Genomic DNA, 25,677 nt, shown 5'->3' on the forward strand with positions numbered 1-25,677 from the left:
AATTATTATAACAAATCGTGTCAATCCAACCTTTAATATATTCAACAAGAACAGAGGCCACCATGCACAAGTTTCTATTCTAGCAGCATCTTTTGCCAGATATATTGAAATATCAAGCCTAAATTGTATAGTACAACCACTGAAAATAACAGAAAAATGGCAACATACTCGGCTAAGTTGAGTTTTTAATGCAGGGGAACCATATGCATAGCATATTGCAGAAGACTTCCACAAATAGAAGCTGTTGTGTAAGAGAACAGGCCTTTTCTCAAAACCACGAACTTCAAAAATAGAGAGTAGTTTTTTTTTTTTTTTTTGAGGTTAACAAGAACTTAAAAATATTTCTGCTCCATTCCCAACATGACAAGGTCAGGTATAACAAATATTCATTGTAAAGCAGTACTACCATGAAGTAAACACAATTTTCGACAGTCAATATGTATTTAGTTCTAGCCATATTTCTTAAAATATAATATAACAAATTAGAAGATGTAAATGTAGAGCAGACTGGTTTTCACAACAGAAACATTAGAAGACAATTGAGTTCTAAAGCAAAGGAGATACCTCTTGAGTGTCTCTGCTATAAGTTACAGGCCGCCTACCATTATTTTCAAGATCTCTGTTCTGCTTCATGGAATGCTGCATCTAACTTCTTATTGCCATTTGGAGTGCTTGCCCATACATCATATTTAATGCTCTTATGAATGTCATCTTCATTGTAAGATTTGATAACATAGAACTTAGCATCTGCGTACTTCGTTTCAAAATCTGGCTTGTTATACTGATCTCTTTGTACAGTGATTCCCAAGTCTTCCTTGACAGCAGTCTCCAGAGAAGGAAATTTGTTAGAGCCCCTAGGACCAGAAGTTAGTTCATTTGAGGTTTCAAAATCACTGTTTTTATAGAATCTGTCTCCAGATTTATTTCTATCATTTCCATTCCATATCCTTCCGTTCTGTCTATAGTTCATAGGACAATTATGCGGGAATGGACCATGTTTTTGGATAGAAAAAGGAGGCAAATTTCCTACAGGATGGTATCCTTTCGAGAGACCTGCTGAGAAATCATAACCCAATGCAGACACCTGTAACAAAAAAAGTTAAATCAGCAAAAACACTCAAAACTGAAGACTAGTGATGACCAACAAGCACAACAAACTTCAAAATCAATTCTTTTTGGGAAAGTTTAAAGATATAGACATAAAAAGTAAGAATATTTCATACCTTGTTTAAAGGTCTGATTGCTTGTGTATTTGTAGACTTAGAGGATTTGCCAGCAGTATTGTCATTAGACTTCATAGAGTTAAAACCACTGGACTTGGCAGTTGGCAAAAGTAGAAGCTGATCCATATTTTCCATTTTGAGAACCAGTATTGCCATTTGAGACATCACTAAAATATACTGAATCCCATGAATAGCAAGGCATGGCTTCTGATCCATAGAAAACAGGATGTGGAAGTTATCCAGGTGAAGAAAAATATGCTTGTTGACCAACACTTTGCCCATCTACCCCAACCACTGCCCCAGAAGCATATGGATTATAGCCAGGTAAATAATAGACTAGTGATCCATTGTCTGATTGCATCCCTGATGTGATCAACCGATACACTAGTATCAATTATCAACAAGACACAATTATACAAAACTACCCTTATCAGCCAAGCAGAACGAGACATAGTTTTGCCTAATTTTTGCAAATAGAAATGAAAGTATACGTCAGAAGAACATACGATATGAGATCCATCTGCTTGAAAATAACCATGATCATCCAATTGTGTGAAGGATCCATTATACTCTGCAACAAAGAGTAAGTTTAAGAAATAATATACCATAAATTAATCTAATTCTCAAATTATAAACTTCAGAGCTGCAAATCAAACTGAAAAAAAAAATCTTTAATTGAAGCAAAGTAAAGTAACTTAATATTTTCAAAATTATCATGCTTGAAGACGTGCTAAAGTATTATCTTTTCATTTTTCAAATGATTGCACCATTAGCCTAAAAAATGATTCTGACTATATGGAAGTCAACTAAGAAATATGAGTACTTAATCACAAGGCCGATTAACATCATCCTATGCAATACATTGAGGAGTATATTACCAGACGTCTCAAGTCTCAACTTTACTGAAAACCTATTATATGAGTACTTTTAGCTAAGATTATGGCATTCCATTTAATTGACTTTATCACAACTCCAAAAGATTGTATATAAGAAGAATATATAACTGTCTCAATATCCCACCTGGGTAGTAATAATTGTAACTACTAGTCGTGGATTGTAAATACCGAGGTCTCCAACAGACTCTTGGTCAGTCTCCCATTTGATACTAGAATTACCATCTACTTCACCTTTGGTATTAGAAGTAGCATCCCGTGAAAAGCAACTGAATGATGTTGAGCCACATGGTAATCCATCTTTTCCAGAAGCCTGAAAACAAAGACATACAAAGGAAAATAAGATAATAAAAAGATAATCTTGTTCTACTAAGCATTAAGTAAGTTTGTTGTTAAAATAACCATCTAATCTTGTTCTACTAAGCATTAAGTTTGTTGTTAAAATAACCATCTACCATGCACAGAATAAATTTGTGTAATGTGGATGCCTAGAGATACACATACAGAGCCACAAAAATCTAAGATCCAAAAAATTTAAATAAAACACTAGCAATCCTTTTAAACAAGAAGAATGGATCTCATGGTACTCAGACAAATAGATCATATTCTTGAACTTATGTTATAATGACCAAAAACATATTTCCTTGACCATTTAGTGTTTTATAATTCTCAGTAATCCAATGCATACCATACACCAAACCACAAAGTGAAAGTTGGCACAACTACAAGAAAGATAGGAATCCACAATAGATTAAAACCAAGCCTTTTCACCTTCATAACGCCATTTTTCCAAGCAATTATCCACAAGGAAGAAAACAAAAGCAACATAGATTAATACGACATACCACATCACGCCCAGCCAATTTCCTAATGGACTCCGACTTCAATCCTGTAGGAACAGATTCAGCTGCATTATATAGTTAAGAATACAATACTTATTCAATTAGCCAACAAATCATGGAGTTGCCAACAATATCTACACCATTAAACAGTCAATACAGAATTTTTTTTTTTTTTTCCACAGGACAAAGCCAATACGCAATTTTAGCAGCAAGAGGAAGGAATGAAAGGGGCGAAAAGGGCATAAATCAAACTAGCAGCCACTTAGCCCCGAATTTCATGCATAAATTAGGAATGGCTTTTGCCAATTTACATGATTATTAGTAATTTTAATTTATACATATTTTTTATTTTAATAATTTTTTATTAATTATTTTATATTTTTTTATTATTTATATATAGATTAATTTTTTATTTTTTAAACTTTTTAATAAAATTTCAAATATTAATTAAAGATATGGAATCATTTGAAATTAGTTCAATCATATGGTTATTTTCATATTTTTAATATTATAATATATTTTTAATACATAAAAAGAATATATAGAATATAATACTATATTTTCATATTAAAAAATATAATATATTATAAATATTATTTTTAGCCCTATGCTTTTGCTTGACTAACTATTTTTTTTTGTCTCTTTCTTTGCTATCTTGTATTGTTTATATGTCTCATTATTATCACACTTAGGTAATTTCTAATACAATTCCCTCTTTCTCTTCACTGCTTTTTGTACTTTTTAAATCTGATTTCAATAAGATTAAAATTATCTATTTGAACCATTAATTTCAATTTTATAATAGGAGAAAAAAATTAAAATCCGTCACTCTATAAATTATTATCAATTTGATTCCAATTCAAACCCTTAAATCATTAATTTGAGCCAATTTTGATATAATTCAAGACTTGTCTAGGTAAGTTCTTTAATATTTAGTGTTATTTTGTTATTGATTTGAAAAAAAAAAATTGCATATATCAATTTGATTGGTTAAAAATCAAAATATGTAAATTATAATTTATATTCATTATATGTCATGATGACTAACTCCACTCAAGTAGTTTGCGCTTAGCCGGTCCCAAGGCCGGATAAAGGAGGAGGGTTACGGTAGGTGACAACCAGCGTAAAAATTTCGTCACACCTTATGATATGGATTCAAATGATATAAATATTGGGGCATCCTCTACTAACGATACGCTACATCGGAGTCCGAGTGTAGTGAGAAATATGCAAGGGTGTAGAGCGTTCACCGAAAGCGACACGCCATGCCGGCGCCCAGGTGTGGTGTTAAGTGAGCAAGGGTTTCGACATCATGGACGGGTGTGGGTAAATAAGTTAGTCCATAGGATAAATAGTAGAACAAATAGTGGAACAGAACACAAGATAGATATAGAAAACAATAGAAGATATCATAAAATGAGACCAATTAGGAAGGAACAGGACAGGAGGAGGATCAGGATTGGTACTTGGAATGTTGGATCACTTACAGGAAAATTAATGGAGCTTGTGCATACCTTGGAAAGGAGAAGGGTGAATATTGCTTGCATTCAGGAGACTAAATGGGTAGGAGAGAAAAACAAAGAAGTGGGTAATTCAAGGTACAAACTGTGGTTTACCGGAAAGGAGAGAAATAAGAACGAAGTAGGCATAATCATAGACAGGACATTGAAAGACGCTGTAGTAGCTGTGAAAAGAGTAGGAGATAAAATTATACTAGTAAAGCTAGTACTAGAAGGAAAAACAATAAATGTAGTTAGTACTTATGCCCCACAAATAGGACTAGATAGTGAGAGTAAACAAAGGTTTTGGGAAGATATGGATGATTTAATGCAAAGCATACCAAATGAAGAGAATATTTCATTGCTGGAGATTTGAATGGACATGTAGGAAGTGATAGGCAAGGCTATGAGAATGTGCATGGAGGTTTTGGTTTTGGCAGTCGAAATGAGGAAGGAAAAAGCATCCTGGATTTTGCTATGGCATACGACCTAATACTAGCAAATACCTACTTTATAAAAAGAGAGTCACATTTAGTGACTTTCAAAAGTGGACAACATAGAAGCCAAATTGACTTTCTCTTAACCAGGAAGACAAATAGAGCTCTATGCAAGGATTGCAAGGTCATTCTAGGAGAGGCTTTAACAAGTCAATATCGGTTAGTAGTCTTGGATGTCAAGTTTAGGAACAATTCAAGTAAGGTCAGAAGAAATAATGTAGCTCGAACAAAGTGGTGGGAGTTCAAAGGAGTAAAGCAAGTGAAGTTCAAAAATGAGCTTCTCGAGTCCGAAGCATGGAAGCTGAATATGGAGGCCAATGATATGTGGATACAGATGGCATCAAAAATTAGAGAAGTAGCTAGAAAAGTACTTGGAGAGTCTAAAGGACATAGACCACCCTCAAAAGAGAGATGGTGGTGGAATGAGGAAGTACAAAAGGCAGTGAAGAGAAAAAGAGAATGGTATAAGAAATTACCTAAATGCGATAATAATGAGGCATATGAACAGTACAATATAGCAAAGAAAGAGGCAAAAAAGGCAGTTAGTTAAGCAAGAGCACAGGCCTTTGAAAATTTATATAAGAAACTTGGAACTAAAGAAGGGGAGAAAGATATTTATAGATTAGCAAGGAGGAGAAAAAGGAAATATCAAGATCTCAATCAAGTTAAGTGCATTAAGGATAAAGAAGGAAAAGTGTTGGTGAAAGATGAGGAAATTAAAGAAAGATGAAGAAATTAGTTTAATGATCTCTTTAATAATAGTCAAAATGGTAATAGCGTGAATATAGACTATAGAACGATAGAAAAGAATGTGAATTATACTAGAAGGATTAGATCTTTAGAAGTAAAGGAAGCACTTAAGAGAATGAAAGTGGGTAAAGCCTATGGACTCGATGGAATATCAATTGAAGTGTGGAAGTGTTTGGGAGATATGGAAGTGGCATGGTTAACTAAATTATTTAATAAGATTCTAAACTCAAAGAAAATACTTGATGAATGGAGGAGGAGTATTTTAGTACCTATTTTTAAAAATAAGGGAGACATATAGAGTTGCTCGAACTATAGGGGAATTAAACTCATGAGTCATACTATGAAGTTGTGGGAGAGAGTTGTGGAGCATTGACTACGTCGTGTTACTTCTCTCTCTCTCAATCAATTTGGCTTCATGCTCGGTCGTTCAACTATGGAAGCGATCTTTCTTATTAGAAGCTTGATGAAGAAATATAGAGATGTGAAGAAAGATCTATACATGGTTTTTATTGATTTGGAGAAGGCTTATGATAGTGTTCCAAGAGATGTCCTATGGAGTGTGTTAGAACAAAAAAGGGTATCTATTAGGTACATACAAGTGTTGAAAGATATGTATGAAGGAGCAACTACTATTGTGCGCATAGTGGGAGGGGACACGAGATTTTCCGATCTCAATTGGATTACATCAAGGATCAGCTATAAGCCCTTACCTTTTTACATTAGTTTTAGATGAATTGACGAAACATATAAAAGAGAGTATTCCTTGGTGCATGATGTTTACGGATGATATTGTTCTGATAGATGAGACGCGAGAATGAGTCAATAGAAAGCTAGAGCTTTGCAGAAGTACTCTTGAGTCAAAGGGCTTTAAGTTAAGTAGAATGAAGACAGAATACATGCATTGCAAGTTCAGTGAAGGCCAAACTAGTGATAGGGAAGGAGTTAGTTTGGATGGAGTGGTACTGTCCCAAAGTAATCACTTTAAATATCTCAACTCAGTCCTTCAAGTAGATGGGGGATGTGAGGAGGATGTTAGTCATAGGATTAAAGCCAAATGGTTAAAGTGGAGACGTGCCACAGGAGTTTTATGTGATAGCAAGATTCCCAATAAGTTGAAAGGAAAATTTTATCGCACAACCATACGACCGGCTATGTTATATGGTAGTGAGTGTTGGGCATTGAAGAAGTCGTATGCGTCTAAAATAAGAGTTGCAGTGATGAGAATGTTAAGGTGGATGAGTGGCCATACTAGAGTAGATAAAGTCCGTAATGAGAGTATTAGAGAAAAGGTAGGGGTGGTACCAATTGAGGATAAGTTGAGAGAAGGGAGATTGAAGTAGTTTGGTCATGTGAAGCGTAGACAAACGGATGCTCTAGTTAGACAAGTAGAGCATATTAGGTTAGAGGATAGAAAGAAAAAAAGGGGTAGACCTAAATTGACTTTGAGGAGAGTAGTACAACATGACCTAGAAGCATTACAAATTTCTGAGGATTTAACCCAAAATCGTTTAGAGTGGAGAAAGCGAATCCATATAGCCGACCCCAAATTTTTGGGATAAAGGCTTAGTTGAGTTGAGTTATATATCATGATGACTATATTTATATATTTTATGATATATTAAAAGTTTTTTTTAATATAATTCCTTAATTAAAATGTTTGTGGCTTAAATAGATAATGTAGATATAATCACTAATATTTTTATATAAATAAGAAACTATTTACATGGAATGAATTTCTAGTATGAAATATTAATTAATTGTTGAGAAAATAGTTCATGCCTACATAGGGGATGCTCCATGTGAATTCTACCATACAACTACTTCATATTATTCATTTTAATTTTTAGTTTATAATTTATTTTTTTAATTATTATAAATTGATATATATAAAATTAAAAAATAATTAACATTATTGTTATAAGAATCGGATCGGTTTAATTGGGAAAAGAACTAATAATCGATTTGATTTAGATAATAAATATGAAATGTTAGAAAATTAGGGTTCATTGGTTACTCACTCGTGTTTTAAATGATTCAATTAACTCGTTTAAAATAAAATAAAAAATTGAAAATAGTGTGCTAGGAGATTTGAACATAGGACCATATAATCCATAAATGGTTTGTAATCAACTTTAGTGTATGTATATATATTTTGATGACTGTAACAATATATTATTATTATTATTAAGAGATTATTAATTATACAGGATATAATTAATATTTATTTAATTATGGGAATAAATTCATACTTTAATCTACGTAAGATCTTAATTGCCTTTTTTATTGATTTTATACAGATTATAATTAAAAGTTTATTTAAAAAAAATTCAAGTTATTTTTATAAACAAAACAAATTAAGCATCTATAGATTTAATGTGATAATAAATTTTTCAAATTTTTATAAAATTTTAAATTTGTCTTTTATATAAATAAATGAAAAAAATTATAAAATTCAACGGTGACCCCTTCTCTCTTTTGCCTTATTGACCCTTTTCTCCTTCACCATTTCAACGAGTCTCTCTTTAGCTGCATTTCAACGGTGTTTTAATATAGGTTGCTTTATTTATTTATTTATCTAATATATTTGTTTTAAGTAAGTGTTTGAGAAATCTATATATTCTATAATATATGTTCCGTTAGTAAATTGTCAGGTAAAAGCTCTTAATTAGGGAAATTTAGTGTGACAAGAGAAATAGTTGGTTTGCTTCCACACAATAATTAATTGTGACACAAAATTTTATCATTAAAATCTTAGTGAAATTTCTTCCAAAAAAAAGTCTTAGTGAAGTTATCAAAATGATATAGTTTTATGTGTAAATTTAAAAAAATTAATCAATTTATTTTTTCAAATTAAAAAAAAAAAGTTCAAAGATTTTTAAAAGGCTATTAAATTTCCAATTATAATCAATGATTCAATTTGTGATATATATCTGTCTATCTATTAATAATTTGAAGTTAAATTTGCTACTGCACAATTAATCATAATTAATTAATGTAATATTAAATATTTTCTTAAAATAATATTTACAATGATTAAATTTTAAATATTAAAAACACAAAATAGAAAAATAATCATATACAATGAACTTTCAGTATTTAATAATATAATTAATATGGTTAGATATTCAATGTCATAATTAATTATAAATAAATATTAAAATTTTTGAATTAAAAAATATATACTAATTGGTCCAATCAAAATACAGATAAATAAAAAAACTCAAAATTTCTAAAAAATAGAAAAAAAATTACAATTCATAAAAATTACCATGTAGAAGTAGGAAATTCAGATTTTCGTTGGCTATTATATATTTATATAAATATAGATAAAAATATATAGATATAGATGTTAAAGAGTCATTGACAATAGCTAGTAAGACTATGTTGCTTCGTGATCAAGGATATGTCTTTGGCTGCTCTTTGCCTGAGTTTAGCGCGCTCTCTCTCTCAAACAGGCATGCCTTCAATATGCTAATGTTTATGTTGATACTTGTGGATGGATATGATGCCATGTTTGTAATATTTGTTTTGCCACTCCATAAAAGGAGATATTATGATTGTTGTATTACTTTTCATATATATATATATATATATATATATATATATATATATATATATATATATATATATATATATATTTTTTTTTTTTTTTTCTTTTTTTTTGGTTAACTCTTTCTGAGTCCTCTCTACGTTTTTCTAATATGATTGTTGTATTATTTATTTATTTTTTATATGTTTTGTCGCTGCTTCTTTAAAGCATAACTAAAGTTAGTAGATCAAACATGGAGTATGGCTGCTCTGTCAAGGAAGAATTGGGAATTACTTTGCAAAGGGATCAGTATAACCTACCAGATTTTGAAAATGAGTTCGCAAACGCAAAGTTCTGTGTTATCAAATCTTACAATTGAAGATGACAATCATAAGAGCATTAAATATGATGTATGGGCAAGCACTCCAAATGGCAATAATAAGCTAGGTGCAGCATTCCGTGATGCAGAACGAAGATCAGGTAGAACTAGCACAAAAATGTCCAATTTTCCTCTTTTTTTTTTTTTTTCTGTTGAAAAAGCATGTCTTCTATCTTCTGTTGCAAGTGCCTTAATCTTCGTTTATTAACATCTCTAACATTAAATGCTTTGTGGAAGTCATCATTTTCTCTTAATCATAACTTCAGGTCAATGGAAGTGGACAATTTGTTGAGATGGTTGGGCAGAGACACTCAAGAGGTATCTCCTTTTCTTTCAAACTCAATTGTATTCTGATGTTTCTGTTGCAAAAGCTAGTCTGATCTGCGTATACATAATCTCATTTATATTTTAAGAAATATGGTCAGAACTAGATACCTATTGATTGTCTAGTTCACTTCTCTTGAAAGATTGGACCAATTTGAGGAGGATGAGGACCAAAATGCCTTATTTCACTTCTCTACTGACCATGACAAGGAGGGGAAAATTAAGTGTGCGGTCCTTCCAATATAACAACTTGAGATTAATGAGGAAGGCGTTCAAAGATTGGAACAAAATGATGTGGATGAAGACCAAAATGACTTTTTGAATCATAAGGGAGAGGAACCACACCTCCTCTATCAAATTCAAAATCTCTATCTCTTCCTTGTTGCCTATGCTAACCAAACTCAAAATGACAACAGGTAAATCTATTTCTTATATGCTATTTTAGCATTCTTAATTTCTATATTCTCTGTTAGCACACTTGCTTCTTAACTGCTCCTCTATCACATGTGGATTTATTGATTATTTTAAAATTTAATTTATCCTATTTAATTTTAAAATTTAAATTCTCATTTTCCTTTTTACTTTTATATATTTTACTTCCTTCAAAGTTGTAACATTTTTATTTTTGCTTTTTTCCTTATTTTGTTTTTATCTTTTGATTGGTATACATAAATTAATTTAAAATATAATACAAATCATTTATCAAAATTTAAAATTTAAAATTAAATAGTATTTATATCGATTACAATTAAATAATTTATTTATTAATACTAGAAAATAAATTCATTCCTCATTCCTTTTTCTTTTGAATATTGAGTATCTATCTTATTAAAATCTCTCACATTTTTACTTGTTTCTACCGATACTTTAATTGTTTTATTTTTTTTAAATATGTGTAATTATTTTAAAATTATTTATTATTTTTATTTTTCAAATCAAATCTTTTTGGTTGCATGCATAATTATAGAATATATTTTAAAAATATATATATTTTTATAAAAGATATAGAATTTAAAATCAGATGATTAGAATAAAGAGATATACAATTAATTGCATAACTTTCCAATGATTTATATAAAAAAGCAAATATTGTTTTAAAAAAAAAATACAAAATATTATATAGGAAAAATTAAGCAATGAACATTTGCAATGTTGGTAAGTGTAAAAAATTCAATTTTAAAAGGACAAACTTAAGACCTCAAAAAAAAAAATACAAATCATAAATTAAAAAATTATTTGGCATATTATTATTATTTCTTGGATATTTGTTGCTTGACCAACTTATTTGATGTGTATATATATATATATATATATATATATATATATATATATATATATATATAGTGGATATTCTCCTTTCATTTATTGATTTTCACTCGCATTTTTGTGACATAATATTTCTGCTGCATTTAGATCTATTCCTTAAATAAGAAAAAAAAGAAAACCACAGTTAGATTCACTCAAGTGTCTTAAGTATGTAATGGCGGTCAATTGGCATTAGATGCCTGGTGCCCTGACAAGTCCTGCTTTAATTTTCATAGAAGCAATACGTACGTGCATTTTGGTCCCCCTGAAAAATTAGGCTTAGGCTGTGTGAAATTCCCAAATCAGTAATTCGCCATTCTCTCATTTTTATCTTTTCCAAGCTTGCAGTTAATTTACATTTTATTTTAAAGATGAGTTTCCTACAGTTGGATTCAATTTCCTATTACAGAGGGATGCAAATTCAAGCATGAATAATTGCAAATATGGACATCAAATTTCAATGATAAGCATTGAAAATTTTGGTGCAATCATTCTGGCGAAAGAACTCAAACTTACACTTGGATCTAGTGCAAAGATTGGCTACACTTGATAAGGTCTGTTTTGTTGGGACTGTTTAGGTTGACACAATGGCTGCATTTTATGTTGTAATTTTAGGGGTTTTTTCACCAGCGGTGTTGGTATAGAAATTGTTTACTATAGGTTGGGCGTATGAGACATGTGTAAAATTGATAAAATTAAAAGTATTAGCTAAAATTGATAATTTGATATTCTTTTCCCCCAATTTTACAGCAGGCATAGCATAACTTCTCGTTTGGTATACTGAATCCATAATTTTACATGGTTACAGGAATCACAAGAAAGACGCAGAAGGCTATAATGTTTGAGAAGTTTCATTCTGAAAATCCATTGCTTCTCAGTCTGTGCAGAACTCTCTTCCCTAACAACCATAAGTCTGTCTGGTGTGGACCTCACACACTGGTTCAGCGCGACGTTTATGCTCGTACAAGTTCTATTCTTGCTGCTATTGAAACTTTGATGACGTAGGTACTTTTTGATTACTTCACATTGTCACTACAAAGGATCTGAAGCAATCTTATGCTTTGCCTAGATCAAATATAGCGTTACAGTGTGGAATGTTTGACATAAATACCTACATACAAATGGAATGTCCGGCCGTTAGTGGTTCTTCTCAGCTGAGGATGATAATTTGCTCTGGTATAGCTAGGGTGGGAATGACATACCTCAAGATCGATAACATGATCTTGATTTACAATCCTGTGTCAGCATTTGTAGTGATCTATTGGGGATGAGGGAAAATAGATACATTGGTATTTCTTATTGCGAAAATGATTTAATATTGAGCAAAGATTCTTGCAGAGTGCTATTGCTGGAAACAATAACTTGTGCAACTGTAAATAATTGATCCTTCTTATTTTCACACCTCTATTTAAGGTGGAAGCCTAAGAAATTCTGTTCAGGGAAGTATTCCCCACAAGGATTAAAAATATGGCAAGAGCCTCTTCGTGAACTGAAACCAAAGCTACCATTGCGAATATGTCCAAGCTTAATTAAGGCTTTTTTTTTTTTTTTTTAAGAATAGACATTTGTCAATTTCCTCAATCAAAATTGCATTAGCATTATTGTTTCCAAATTCTTCAACCTGCCTGTTTGATCCATGATTTTTCAAATCACTGTCCACGCTCTTGTTTTTCAATTATTTTTAGACCTTTTTTTTAAACTTTCTCACTCTATCTCAGGACCTAAACTGAATCTCAAAAATGCTCAAAGAATTTTCAAAGATCTGAAATAATTTTAAAGCATAAAATTATTTAAAATTTGCCACATATTAAAATAATTTAAAATAAATTATCGAAATAAAATTCCATAAAAATGCAAACTCAAAATTTAAATTTCTGAAAAATTGTACTAAATTTATCTATTTTTATTACATCTAAATACACCATAAAATTAAAAAAAAAAAAAACTTTCGAATTCAACCTGCATTTAACTCTTTTATTAAGTGTATGAGCTCATTTTATATTTAAGTCATTTAATGATACGCTCAATGAATTATAATAACTGAAAGAGGAATTCCACTTCTTCTCTTGAGGTACCGTCTTCTAGTGACCCTTCACTTTTCTTTACTGGTTTTTCACAGCTCTCCTTCATTTCTCTCTCTTTTCGAGCAGGGAAGGAATTTTCCCCCTGCCCGGAGAGTGGATTATCCCTTCCCGCCTTCGAGCAAGATTACAAATAGGCTTTTATGGGTGTATTTCGGATGTAGATCCAATGGCACCGAGGAGAGGGTTACTTTGGATCTACTCAGCTTTGGTTCCCTCCACAGAATAGCCATCGAATTTAGGAAATTGAAAATAAATTATTAAAGATATTTCAAATATGAGCCTTTTATATACTAAACATGTCCATTAAATTTAAAAAATAAATAAATAAAGGACCTAAAATCTTAGATGAGTCTATCACATAATTAATAAGACCATAGTCTAAATTAAAAGTTATGTACTACTTATTTACTATTAATTATTTATTGCTAATTTTTAAAATAAAGAAATAAAGTTAGTTATCTCATTTTTTAAAATTTATTTAAGATTTAAAAAATAATTTTAAATTGTTTTTCAACTGTTAGCTAAAATTATATTATAGCTTTTTTATAATTAATATTAAATAATTATTTAAAATATTTATTTATAATGATAAAAAATTAATTATTATAATAAAATAAATGAATCAAACAAATTAAAAAAATTAAAAATAAAATAAGATTTAAATATATTTAACTAATAATCTCTTTTCTAATTATGAAAGATATTAATAAATTTTAATTTTTGAATTAAAAAATTATTTTCTATTAGTTCCAGGTAAACATGTTTTTCCTTATCTTTAATGAAAAATAAAAAAACAAAAATTTATTTTCAATAGTAAACGAGCCTTTATTTACTTTCTTCCTCTTTTGAAAAAGGCAACTAGAAACGAGCCCTTATTTACTTTCTTCCTCTTTTGAAAAAGGTAACTAGATTTCTATTTAATAAATTTAATATAATTTATATTAATCAATTTAAATTAATATTTTACTAGAAAACATTTTCTTTGAATTATGACTCAAAATCCTAATGGGATTTGGAGAGAAATCTTTTCCTAATTTGAGTGGGAGAAATATTTTTCAATAGGATGGAGGAATATTTTCTATAATGAGTAGAACTCTTATTTTAGGGTTATTCCTAAATTGAGTAAGACTCCTAATCAGATAAGAATTGAGGGAATTAACACTATAAATAGGAGAATGATGCAAAAGGTTATTTTGCTTTTGCCCATTGAAGAGAGTGGCTTTCAGCCCATGAAGTGAGGCTGTCACACATTATAGAGAAGGGCTTTGCCAATTGCTGAGGATTTGGCTCTGCCCATTAATGAGGGGCATTTGCTTTTTGCAGTGGATAGAGGCTTTGGCCTAAGGTGGAGTAAGAACATAGAATTCAAGAGGAAGGAATTCTTATCTATTGGTGAGAGGGCTCTTGCAAATATAGTTGAAGGCACTCTTTGTGTTGTAATAGTAAATATATTGGGTTATATCTAGAGGAGACTGAGAGGGACTAACTAATATATTTATTATGAGCAGTTTGATGTACTGTTGGATCTCTTGGGTGTAATTGGGTTGATGGGTAATATAGCTATGAGCTTGTAATGATGATTTATTTAGTAATGATAGTGTAATATGGCATGCCCATGGATGTAGCCCTATGTTGAGAGGGTGAACCACGTAAATATTGGTATTTTCTGTGTAGTTTGCATGCAGAAAGGAATTCTTGTCTATTGATGAGAGGGCTCTTGCCCATATAGTTGAAGGCACCCTTTGTGGTATAGCATTGTAATAGTAAATATATTGGGTTATGTATAGAGAAGACTGAGAGGGACTAAATAATATATTTACTATGAGCAGTTTGATGTATTGTGGGATCTCCTGGGTGTAATTGGATTGATGGGTAGTATAGCTATGAGTTTTTAATGATGATTTATTTATTGATGATAGTGAAAGATGGCATGCCCATGAATGTAGTGCCATGTTGAGAGGGTGAATCACGTAAATATTGGTGTTTTGTGTGTTTACTTTATTTCTTTGCAGTTTACACGCTTCCGCGGTACACAACAAGTTGGTATCAGAGCACGAGATGATCTTGATGAGTTTGGTTGAAGGTGGAGCTGGTGCAACATGTAGAAATTTGCACATGCAATAATGGTGGTGGTGGAGAGTTGAAATTGAGGTGTAAGCTGAAATTTATTAATCGAATCTATCACTCAAGTTGAAGCTGGACTAATAAAATAAATAAGCGGAGGTGGGAGCAGCTCTGTACAAGCAAAGAAGAAGCAATTGGAACGAGCATAGTGGAAGAAGTTGCATTGAGTTTTTCTACAAGGAAGAGTGGAAAATAAAGGGCAAAGCTTTAGCTAATTTCCATGCTCAGACCCCACAAGCTCTTCCATTTATAATTTTTAAAGATATAATTAATCATATGGTCAATACTGAAAGTAAGAAAACATGGAGGGGTGGGTATGATTGCCACAATTTGCACATGTAGCAATATGAAGGAAGAAATTGCCTTCTTCTTTGCTGGGAGGAAGAGTAGAAAATAAAGGGAAAGCTTTTGTTAATTACACTGGAAAATATTTTTTATATTCTTTAGTGTTGGGATAATTTAAAAATTTAATATCAACGAAAAATATTTTTAAGATTAAAAGAAAAATTAAGTTATTTTTAAGAAAAATGACTTTTTTTAAGAGAACGTTATTTTTTAAATTTTGATAATCTTATTAACGTGTAAACACTTATATATATATATATATATATATATAAGTTTAATATTACAACTAATAAATATATTTATTGTTAACTTAGTTGTTGTTATTATTATTGTTATTATTATTATGCTAAGGGGTCATTCATTTATAAGATATAATTAATTTAATTATATTAAATTTTCTCTATTTTTTGTTAATTAGTTATTCAATTGCTTTAAATGACTATTATTTATTAAGTTTATAATTCTATAATTATGTATATATAAGTTATAAATTGTTAAATGATTACCTTTTTAATGATATAATAAGTAACCATTATTGTTAGGTAAGTTATAATATATGAAAATATATTTATTCTATTTACTTATAATTTTGTATAGTGCATACATATAATTTTGTTTTCATTTTTTTCCTTTTGCACTACTTTTATGATTTTCAGATTACTAATATTACTTTTAGAATAATATTAATATTACTAAATAAAAATAATATTTCAATATATTATATTTTTTATTATTTTTAGAGGATATAAAATTTTTTGATATTTTAAAGTGATGAAAATAATTATATAATTTAATTAATTTTATATTTTAATCGATATTTCTATTATATTATTGTATTTTTTATTTTAATTATAAAATTTTTATTAAAAAAATTTGAGAGATAAAAAGCTTAATCGACATAAAAAGTAATAAAAAAATAAAATATGATGCAATTAACAATAAATTTAAAATATTATTTTATTTTTATATATTAAAATTATAATTAGTAATGTGTAAAATCGCGGCATTTTGCTAGTTAATTATATTAGGGAGATAATATTTTATATTTTCTATTTATTGTTACTATTATTTTAGGAAATTATATACATTTATATTTTATTAAAAATTTTAACGCTCTGCAAGTGCACTTAAAAAATGCTATATATATATTATTGCGGTTAATTTATAATCTATAAATTTTTATTTCCTTAGGATTTACTACGTTGTAAAATAGAACTTGAGAGCGCTGTAGAAATAAAAAATTAAAGTAAATAAATAAAAAAACCAACTTGGTATCATATATATATATATATATAGAAACCAAATGCAAACAATGAAAAAAAAAAAAGTAAATAAATAAAAAACCAACTTGGTATCATATATATATATATATATAGAAAAGAACATTGATATAATAGAGAATTGCAGGCAATTTAATTAAAAGCTTGGCTTATGTGAGCATAGATGGTGGAAAAGCTTTCGATAGTTTTTACGATTGAACGTTGCCTTCCACATTGAGTTTGGAATTGAAATTTCAGATGACTTTGTTTGTAGCTTAATTTCTGCTTTACCTTGCTGACAAAGTGCTAGCCGTTCCTTTAATTGTTTATTGGTAATTAATATGTTCCTTCCAAGAAGAAGGATATGGTAGCTTTACATATATATATATATATATATATATATATATATATATATATATATATATATATATATATATATATATATATATATATATATATATATATCATGGCTGGCTTCGTCAACCCTTTTCCTGCAATTTGACATGTAATGCTCTATATTTTAAGTATTTATTATATGCATGGCATTCTAGAAAAGAAAAAAAAAATGAATTAGACAATAAAAATAAATTTTAGGTATTTCATATTTTAAATTTTCTCGTTTCTTAAATTTCTTTTAAAATTAGACAATAAAAATAATAAAAAAAGGAATTATTCTTAGGAGTTCCTAAATTTTGCTTGAAAACATTTGTCCAAGTCAAGTCATCAATTGTCTTTAATACGCAATTTTTTTTAATAGTTATATATGTACCAATTTAATTAAATCAATAACTTGATAAAATGCAATAGATTAATGCCGGCCATAAAGACCAAAAAATAAGACAGTGACCATTGAAAACGTACTTTGGACGAAATGATTTCTTATTGTTTTGCTTAACCTCTTCATAATTTCTTTCACGCTAAATGATTTCTTCGTAGAAGGCCAATGTGGTGTTTCCACTCGCCTTCTTTTTTTTATTCCCCTTAATTTCTATATCTGTTGTTTATAAATTTCATGTCTCAGAATAGTTTACCACACAGCCACAATATATTCATCTCTAATACTATTTTGCTCTCTATACCTTGTTCAAACTCAGTTGCACAAGACCCTTCTTTCATCCCTTCTAATGGCTTCTACTTCTTCCACTCCTCCCAATCAGTGGAAGCCATGGGATGTTTTTATTAGTTTTAGAGGCGACGATACGCGTTATGGTATTCTCTCCCATCTCTCTAAAGCCTTGAAGGACAAACAAATCAAGACTTTTACGGACGAAGAGCTTCATAAAGGGGAAATGATATCACCAGAGCTCTTGAAAATAATTCGAGAATCAAGCGTCTCAATAGTCATTTTTTCTGAAAATTATGCAGATTCTCCATGGTGTTTGGATGAGCTTGTTGAAATACTTAAATGCAAGGAAGAATCAGGACAAATAGTTCTACCAGTTTTTTACAAGGTAGATCCAACTGACGTTCAAAAGCTTACGGGGAATTTTGGGAAGGCATTTGCTATTGCTACGCATGGAGAAAAAGGCAGTCCACAAAAGGTCGACAACTGGAAGCGTGCTATGATGGAAGTAAGCAACTTATCAGGATGGGATTCACAGAATATCAAGTAAGTTAATTACTCTTTACTGCAGTTTTTTTTTAGTTTTTCATTTTAAGGAAAGAGAATCAAAATATAGAAACTTTTAATAGATTACATTAATCTTAATACCTAATTCGAATATAGGCAGCACTAATATGAAAATCGATATTTGTTAACTTATTCTAAAATCAAAACATATTAATTATATACTAATCGTTTTGCCTTATGTTGAGCATATTGTTTATTTTTTTATTTAATAACATAATTTAATATATTTTTTTATATTTTTATATTTTCATAATTATATTATAAAATGTTAATAATAAAATTTTTAATTAATTATAATTTTATCTCAAGTGTTAATAAGTAAATAAATTGATTAATATCTTAATTTTTGTTATTTTTAAGTTATCTGACATATATAAGTAAAATAATAAATAAAATAAGAAAAATTGGATGACAGGTGATAATTTTTAAAACACCATTATTAAAATTTTTTAAATTTTAAATATAATAAAAAATATTTTTAAAATAAATGCCTGAATTTTATAAATAATTTTTAGTGAACAAATTGTTTTTAATTTCATTTTTACTAACTTAGAAAAACAATGAATTATTTTTAAAAAAAAATTATATCAATAATATATATTTAATAAAATAATTTAATGTGTATTTTTCTATATTTTTTATTTTTATAATCATATTGTAAAATTTTAATAATACAATTTTTAATTAATTATAATTTTATTTCAAGTGCTAACGTATAAATAAATTGATTAATATATTAGTTTTTCTTATTTTTAAACGTAGCAATATTTTAAATATTATTTTTAAATTTTTTCAATTTTAAATATAATAAGAAATGTCTTTAAAATTAATTACTTAAATTTTATAAATAATTTTTTAGCGAATAATTATTTAGATATAAACATGAATATATTAATATAATTTTAAATGAATTTAAAAATGATTAATTTTTAAAAATATTATGATCAATAGAAGTTCAAAAATTTTAATTTTTTTTTAAAAAATAGGAAAATGAATTTTAAATAGTTATTAATATTTTTGTATTTTAATGGTCGAAATTCTAAAATTTTTGGATAAAAAGTTAATTTTTCATGTGATACAACTAGTTATGATATAACAAAATATAAAAACAAAAATAAAAAGGTTGTGCCTCATGTGCCCTTTTCTAGGCAGCACACACATGTAAAGTCATTTTAAGGCTTAGCGTGTATATATATATATATATATATATATATATATATATATATATTAGTATTTACTTACAAGTGTGAGTCTATCTTACTTATCAGTGTTTGTTGTTTATATGTGACTAGGGATGAGGCCGAATTAATAGAGAAAATCGTCAATGATGTGTTGAAAAAATTTAGTGATATGTCTAAAAGTGATGATTCTTATGATCCCAAATTGATTGGAATTAAATCGCGTGTGGAAAAAGTGGAATGCTTGTTAAAAGATAAGCAAGTTGTAGGAATTTTGGGGATGGGAGGCGTTGGTAAAACAACTATTGCACTAGAAGTATTTCGTCGAAACAAAAATCAATTTAATGGTCATTACTTTGTTGAAAATGTCAGGGAAACAATGATAAAGAAATCATCAAAGTCAGCACGAAAAAAAATAATTTGTGAATTATTAAGGGACAAACATATAGATGATTTGAATGATCATGTTTGCAAAAGGCTCAAGAGTATGAAGGTATTGATTGTTTTTGATGATATAGAGGATCGAAACCATTTAAAAGATTTAGCAGGAGAGTGTCATTTGTATGGTGAGGGAAGTAGAATCATCATAACTAGTAGAAATTCACTTGGTTTATCAAAAGAAGGCATATATGAGGTTGAGAAGTTAATTGATTCTCAAGGTCTGGAACTCTTTAGCTTACATGCCTTCGAGCAAAATCGTCCCAAGGAAGAATATAAGGAGCTATCAAAGAAGGCGACAATCTATGCTGGAGGCAATCCACTAGCTCTTAAAGTTTTGGGATCTCATTTATTTCATAGGACGATAGAAGAATGGGAAAGCGAATTGGAAAAATTGAAAGGCAAATCTCTTAAAAAAATTGAAGATGTTTTGAAAAGAAGTTATGATGGGCTAGAAAAGAATGAACAGGAAATATTTCTTGATATTGCATGTTTCTTCAAAGGTGCACATAAAGATTATGTTGAGAGAAAATTAAAAGCATTTGGTTTCTATCCAGAAAGTGGAATACCTCGTCTAAGTGAGAAGTCTCTGATAACTATTTCAAACAATAGGGTAGATATGCATGACTTGCTAGAGCAAATGGGCAAGAATATTGTTAATGACGAATGCAAACAGCCTGGCGGACGCAGCAGGTTGTGGAATTATGAAGATATTAGTTATGTATTGACAACAGAGACGGTAAGGACCAAATTAATCAATGAAGCTTTTATCATTATCATATTTGAATTTTGTAAGAATTGTAGATCTCGTGACGAATTAAGTATTAATCAATAATCCTTTTTGCTGTTATTTTACTAGGGAACCGAAAATGTTGAGGCCATATCATTTCGTCGGGTTCGGAAGCCTTTGAAGCTAAGTGCCACGGCCTTTGCGAAGATGTGCAATCTTAGATTCATCGAAGTATATCCAATACCGAACAGAGTGCTCCTTCCTAAGAACTTTGAATTTTGTGCACAAGCACTAAGATGTCTTTACTGGGATTATTATCCTCTGGAATCTTTGCCGTTAAATTTTTGGCCAAAGAATCTTGTAGAACTTCACATGACTTCTAGCAAACTCATACAACTGTGGAATGGAGGAGATAAGGTACAATTTATATATTTTAGCTATATTTTATAAAGTTAATTTGTATCTTCTAATTTATTGATATTTTTCTATTTAATTACAGCCTCTTGAAAATTTGAAATTAATGGACCTCAACTACTCTCATGACCTGATCAGGATTCTGAACCTGTCTAGTATTGCCCCAAATCTCGAGTTTTTATATTTGAAAGATTGTTTGAGTTTGGTTGAAATTCCCTCTCTTCAAAATCTGAGCAAGCTTACTGAACTTGATCTAACTGGACCCAATAAAATCAAAGATTGTCCAGAGATTCCGTGTAATATAAGGATTCTAAATTTAGATTTCACTGGAATAGAACAACTGCCCTCATCAATTAAGCATCTGTCTCAACTTGTCACGTTGTCCTCGAATTATTGTAAAGAACTCGTGAGTCTTCCAAGCAGCATTGGCAATTTGAAACGTCTTGAAGAACTTGATCTAGCTGAATGTTCAAGACTCGTGACTATTCCAAGCAGCATAGGCGAGTTGAAATGTCTTGAAAAGTTATTTCTCCCGAATTGCTCAAATTTAGCAAGTCTTCCTGAAAGCATCAAACAACTTTCGAAGTTGAAACTGCTTGATTTAGAAAGTTGCGAGAGACTTAAAAGTTTACCAGGGCTTCCATCATGCTTAGAATTATTACATGCAATTAATTGCCACTCTCTGGAATCTGCATCAATTTCTTTCAATTTCTTAGAACATGAAGATGAAAATGAAGAAGCATATAAAAGTGAATCTGAAGATTGCAAATTTCTTGATTTTTGTAATTGCGTCAAATTGAATAAGAAAGTAATGGAGGATGTTTTTGAAGCGCACAAGTTGGGTCAGAAAGTTACATTATTGATGGCAGGAGGTGAAGTGCCAGAAAGGATGAGGTATAAGAATAAAGGATCCTCGCTTTCCTTCAAACTTGACCTTCGTCACGTAATTGCCTTCTCTTTCTGCGTTGTTCTTCGTCCCTATGGTGAAGTTGATTTTCCTGGATTTGAAGTGGATTTCACATGTGAATCTGGAAATAGGCGGGAACGTAATGCGTTCAACTTATTTAGCGATAAGGACGTTGCGAATTGGAATGGTTATTATGGAGGTCCGTATCCGTATCTTTCGGACTTATCACACGTGTTGCTTTCATTCAATGGATTGAGGACACGTTTTGATGAAGAGTGTTTCGTTGAGGCCTCATTTTGCTTCAACACTGACTATTACATGGATCGGCCGGAAATTATGGAGTGTGGGGTCCATCCTATATATAGTAGAGATAAAAGAATAAATAATGAGGAGGAAGCTTCTTCTTCTTCTTCACTCGATCTAAATCTCTCTCTATCTCTTCCTGCTTCCTCTTAACCAAACCCCACTCACTTTCACAACAGGTATAACTCATTTCTAGTTTGCCGATACTTTTTAGCATTCTTAATTGCTTTACTCTTACAAATAACTGCAATCTTTTGCAGCTCTATCATCTGCCGCTCTATTGTCATTTGAGAGAGGGAAGACTATACAGGAGAATAATTAAGCTCAAATCAGGGGAAAAACAACAGGTGAAATGATAAATAGTATCTTCGTTATATGTAATGTGAACAATATTACAATATAATATGTTGTTATGTGAACATATAATCTATTCTGTCATCCACATTACAACATTAGCTTCCAAATCTAACGATTGACTGAAACTGAACCCCACTTCACTTCCAAATCAACTAAGATACACATTGCAAATAAACTACAACTCTCTAACCTGAAGAACAAATAGCCTTTATAATTATAACAGGCTTATAATGGAAAGCTAAAGAAATGATAAAATAAGGACATTTCTTAGAGTAGAATAAACATTGTAAATAACTAAAAAACCTCTAAAATGCCTATGGTACAGGAACAACAGGAATTGAATTTTCTATTGGCTTCTTTACATAATTACTCTTTGGATTGTAGCCGTGGAGAGAGAGATTCTTCATTAGATTGATAAGAGTCATGGGATTAGTAGTTTTCTTGATCGTCAAATCATCATCACATTTCCTATCTCCTGCTTTTATATGCTTCTGCACGATAAAAATAGAGTTGCAAAATTAGCAACTAAAAATGAACAAACATTAAGCAGAATTCAGCTAACTACCATAGCAATCGGCAAATTTAAAATGGAGCACTAATACAATTTTAGTTAAGTATCTAGGCAAGACTTAAGGTTTAGTTGTTGTTGTATCTAGGCAAGATCCCTAACATTGCACAGCAAAATTCATAGAATTCAGCTACTAGTCCAAAACTGATAACAATAAGATCATGATTTTAACAATAGCAAATTTTAGGGAATAAATGCATCTTCTCAGAAGATGCAATGGTCAAACCTGAATTGTTGACAAAACTATAAGGCTAGTTTTCGAGAGTGAACTTGCAGAAACTCACCATTTTCGTGTATCTCCATTTGCAAAGTTGCAGGCTTATTGTTCTTTTTAGTGTGTAGAGATTTCTCTCGATTTTCATAGAAATTGAAGTCATCTAACAATGAGGTCTTAGATGAATAACTCTTAAATATATTCAGCATTTCCAAACCTTGCTAAAGTCCAATCTGCAAATTATTATAACAAATCGTGTCAATCCAACCTTTAATATATTCAACAAGAACAGAGGCCACCATGCACAAGTTTCTATTCTAGCAGCATCTTTTGCCAGATATATTGAAATATCAAGCCTATATTGTATAGTACAACCACTGAAAATAACAGAAAAATGGCAACATGATCTGCTAAGTTGAGTTTTTAATGCAGGGGAACCATATGCACAGCATATTGCAGAAGACTTCCACAAATAGAAGCTGTTGTGTAAGAGAACAGGTCTTTTCTCAAAACCACGAACTTCAAAAATAGAGAGTAGTTTTTTTTTTTTTTTTTTTTTTTTTTGAGGTTAACATGAACTTAAAATTATTTCTGCTCCATTCCCAACATGACAAGGTCAGGTATAACAAATATTCATTGTAAAGCAGTACTACCATGAAGTAAACACAATTTTCGACAATCAATATGTATTTAGTTCTAGCCATATTTCTTAAAATATAATATAACAAATTAGAAGATGTAAATGTAGAGCAGACTGGCTTTCACAACAGAAACATCAGAAGACAATTGAGTTCTAAAGCAAAGGAGATACCTCTTGAGTGTCTCTGCTATAAGTTACAGGCCACCTACCATTATTTTCAAGATCTCTGTTCTGCTTCACCGAATGCTGCATCTAACTTCTTATTGCCATTTGGAGTGCTTGCCCATACATCATATTTAATGCCCTTATGAATGTCATCTTCATTGTAAGATTTGATAACATAGAACTTAGCATCTGCGTACTTAGTTTCAAAATCTGGTTTGTTATACTGCTCTCTTTGTACAGTGATTCCCAAGTCTTCCTTGACAGCAGTCTCCAGAGAAGGAAATTTGTTAGAGCCCCTAGGACCAGAAGTTAGTTCATTTGAGGTTTCAAAATCACTGTTTTTATAGAATCTGTCTCCAGATTTATTTCTATCATTTCCATTCCATATCCTTCCGTTCTGTCTATAGTTCATAGGACAATTATGCGGGAATGGACCATGTTTTTGGATAGAAAAAGGAGGCAAATTTCCTACAGGATGGTATCCTTTCGAGAGACGTGCTGAGAAATCAGAACCCAATGCAGACACCTGTAACAAGAAAAAGTTAAATCAGCAAAAACACTCAAAACTGAAGACTAGTGATGACCAACAAGCACAACAAACTTCAAAATCAATTCTTTTTGGGAAAGTTTAAAGATATAGACATAAAAAGTAAGAATATTTCATACCTTGTTTAAAGGTCTGATTGCTTGTGTATTTGTAGACTTAGAGGATTTGCCAGCAGTATTGTCATTAGACTTCATAGAGTTAAAACCACTGGACTTGGCAAAAGTAGAAGCTGATCCATATTTTCCATTTTGAGAACCAGTATTGCCATTTGAGACATCACTAAAATATGCTGAATCCCATGAATAGCAAGGCATGGCTTCCGATCCATAGAAAACAGGATGTGGAAGGTATCAAGGTGAAGAAAAATATGCTTGTTGACCAACACTTTGCCCATCTACCCCAACCACTGCCCCAGAAGCATATGGATTATAGCAGGTAAATAATAGACTAGTGATCCATTGTCTGATTGCATCCCTGATGTGATCAACCGATACACAAGTATCAATTATCAACAAGACACAATTATACAAAAC

At 30.4% G+C, this 25,677-nt stretch overlaps 3 protein-coding genes and 1 long non-coding RNA gene across 5 annotated transcripts; 2 read left to right on the forward strand and 2 right to left on the reverse strand.

Annotated features, from left to right (window-relative positions):
* Positions 1-610: 610 nt before the first annotated feature.
* LOC131172766 (uncharacterized) lies at positions 611-3,201 on the reverse strand. Its single transcript, XM_058134287.1, has 7 exons — positions 3,144-3,201; positions 2,962-3,023; positions 2,288-2,429; positions 1,726-1,794; positions 1,516-1,607; positions 1,224-1,430; positions 611-1,084 (listed from the first exon to the last, which is right to left on the reverse strand). The coding sequence occupies exons 1-7, from the start codon at positions 3,199-3,201 to the stop codon at positions 611-613; spliced, it is 1,104 nt and encodes a 367-aa protein (XP_057990270.1).
* Positions 3,202-9,397: 6,196 nt separating this feature from the next.
* On the forward strand, positions 9,398-12,578 carry LOC131173108 (uncharacterized). 2 transcript variants are annotated; one of them, XR_009143274.1, is made up of 5 exons: positions 9,398-9,713; positions 9,879-9,930; positions 10,080-10,352; positions 11,651-11,795; positions 12,050-12,578. It is a non-coding gene; the product is annotated as an uncharacterized LOC131173108 (long non-coding RNA). The 2 variants fall into 2 exon arrangements; XR_009143273.1 differs by lacking the exon at positions 11,651-11,795 and having other exon boundaries at positions 9,416-9,713.
* Positions 12,579-18,124: 5,546 nt separating this feature from the next.
* Positions 18,125-22,806, forward strand: LOC131172767 (disease resistance protein RUN1-like). The gene is made up of 4 exons (XM_058134288.1): positions 18,125-18,662; positions 19,976-21,038; positions 21,159-21,238; positions 21,582-22,806. Exons 1-4 carry the CDS (start codon positions 18,178-18,180, stop codon positions 22,804-22,806), a joined length of 2,853 nt encoding a protein of 950 aa, XP_057990271.1. The 5' UTR covers positions 18,125-18,177.
* Positions 22,807-24,649: 1,843 nt separating this feature from the next.
* LOC131172768 (YTH domain-containing protein ECT4-like) lies at positions 24,650-25,458 on the reverse strand. The gene is made up of 2 exons (XM_058134290.1): positions 25,264-25,458; positions 24,650-25,123 (listed from the first exon to the last, which is right to left on the reverse strand). The coding sequence occupies exons 1-2, from the start codon at positions 25,456-25,458 to the stop codon at positions 24,650-24,652; spliced, it is 669 nt and encodes a 222-aa protein (XP_057990273.1).
* Positions 25,459-25,677: the final 219 nt, after the last annotated feature.

The sequence above is a fragment of the Hevea brasiliensis genome, chromosome 14 (assembly GCF_030052815.1).
Source record: "Hevea brasiliensis isolate MT/VB/25A 57/8 chromosome 14, ASM3005281v1, whole genome shotgun sequence".
NCBI lineage: Eukaryota > Viridiplantae > Streptophyta > Magnoliopsida > Malpighiales > Euphorbiaceae > Hevea > Hevea brasiliensis.

Bases quoted from the DNA above. Each gene is read 5' to 3' on its own strand.
- LOC131172766 (XM_058134287.1), bottom strand. From the start codon at position 3,201: ATGCCCTTTTCGCCCCTTTCATTCCTTCCTCTTGCTGCTAAAATTGCG. The intron at 1,431-1,515 runs GTTGGGGTAGAT...TCTATGGATCAG, and splicing joins CATATGCTTCTGGGGCAGTG to AAGCCATGCCTTGCTATTCA. The intron at 1,085-1,223 runs GTATGAAATATT...TTTTTGTTACAG, and splicing joins CAATCAGACCTTTAAACAAG to GTGTCTGCATTGGGTTATGA.
- LOC131172767 (XM_058134288.1), top strand. From the start codon at position 18,178: ATGGCTTCTACTTCTTCCACTCCTCCCAATCAGTGGAAGCCATGGGAT. The intron at 21,039-21,158 runs GTAAGGACCAAA...TTATTTTACTAG, and splicing joins ATGTATTGACAACAGAGACG to GGAACCGAAAATGTTGAGGC. The intron at 21,239-21,581 runs GTGCAATCTTAG...TGACCTGATCAG, and splicing joins GCCACGGCCTTTGCGAAGAT to GATTCTGAACCTGTCTAGTA.
- LOC131172768 (XM_058134290.1), bottom strand. From the start codon at position 25,458: ATGCCTTGCTATTCATGGGATTCAGCATATTTTAGTGATGTCTCAAAT. The intron at 25,124-25,263 runs GTATGAAATATT...TTCTTGTTACAG, and splicing joins CAATCAGACCTTTAAACAAG to GTGTCTGCATTGGGTTCTGA.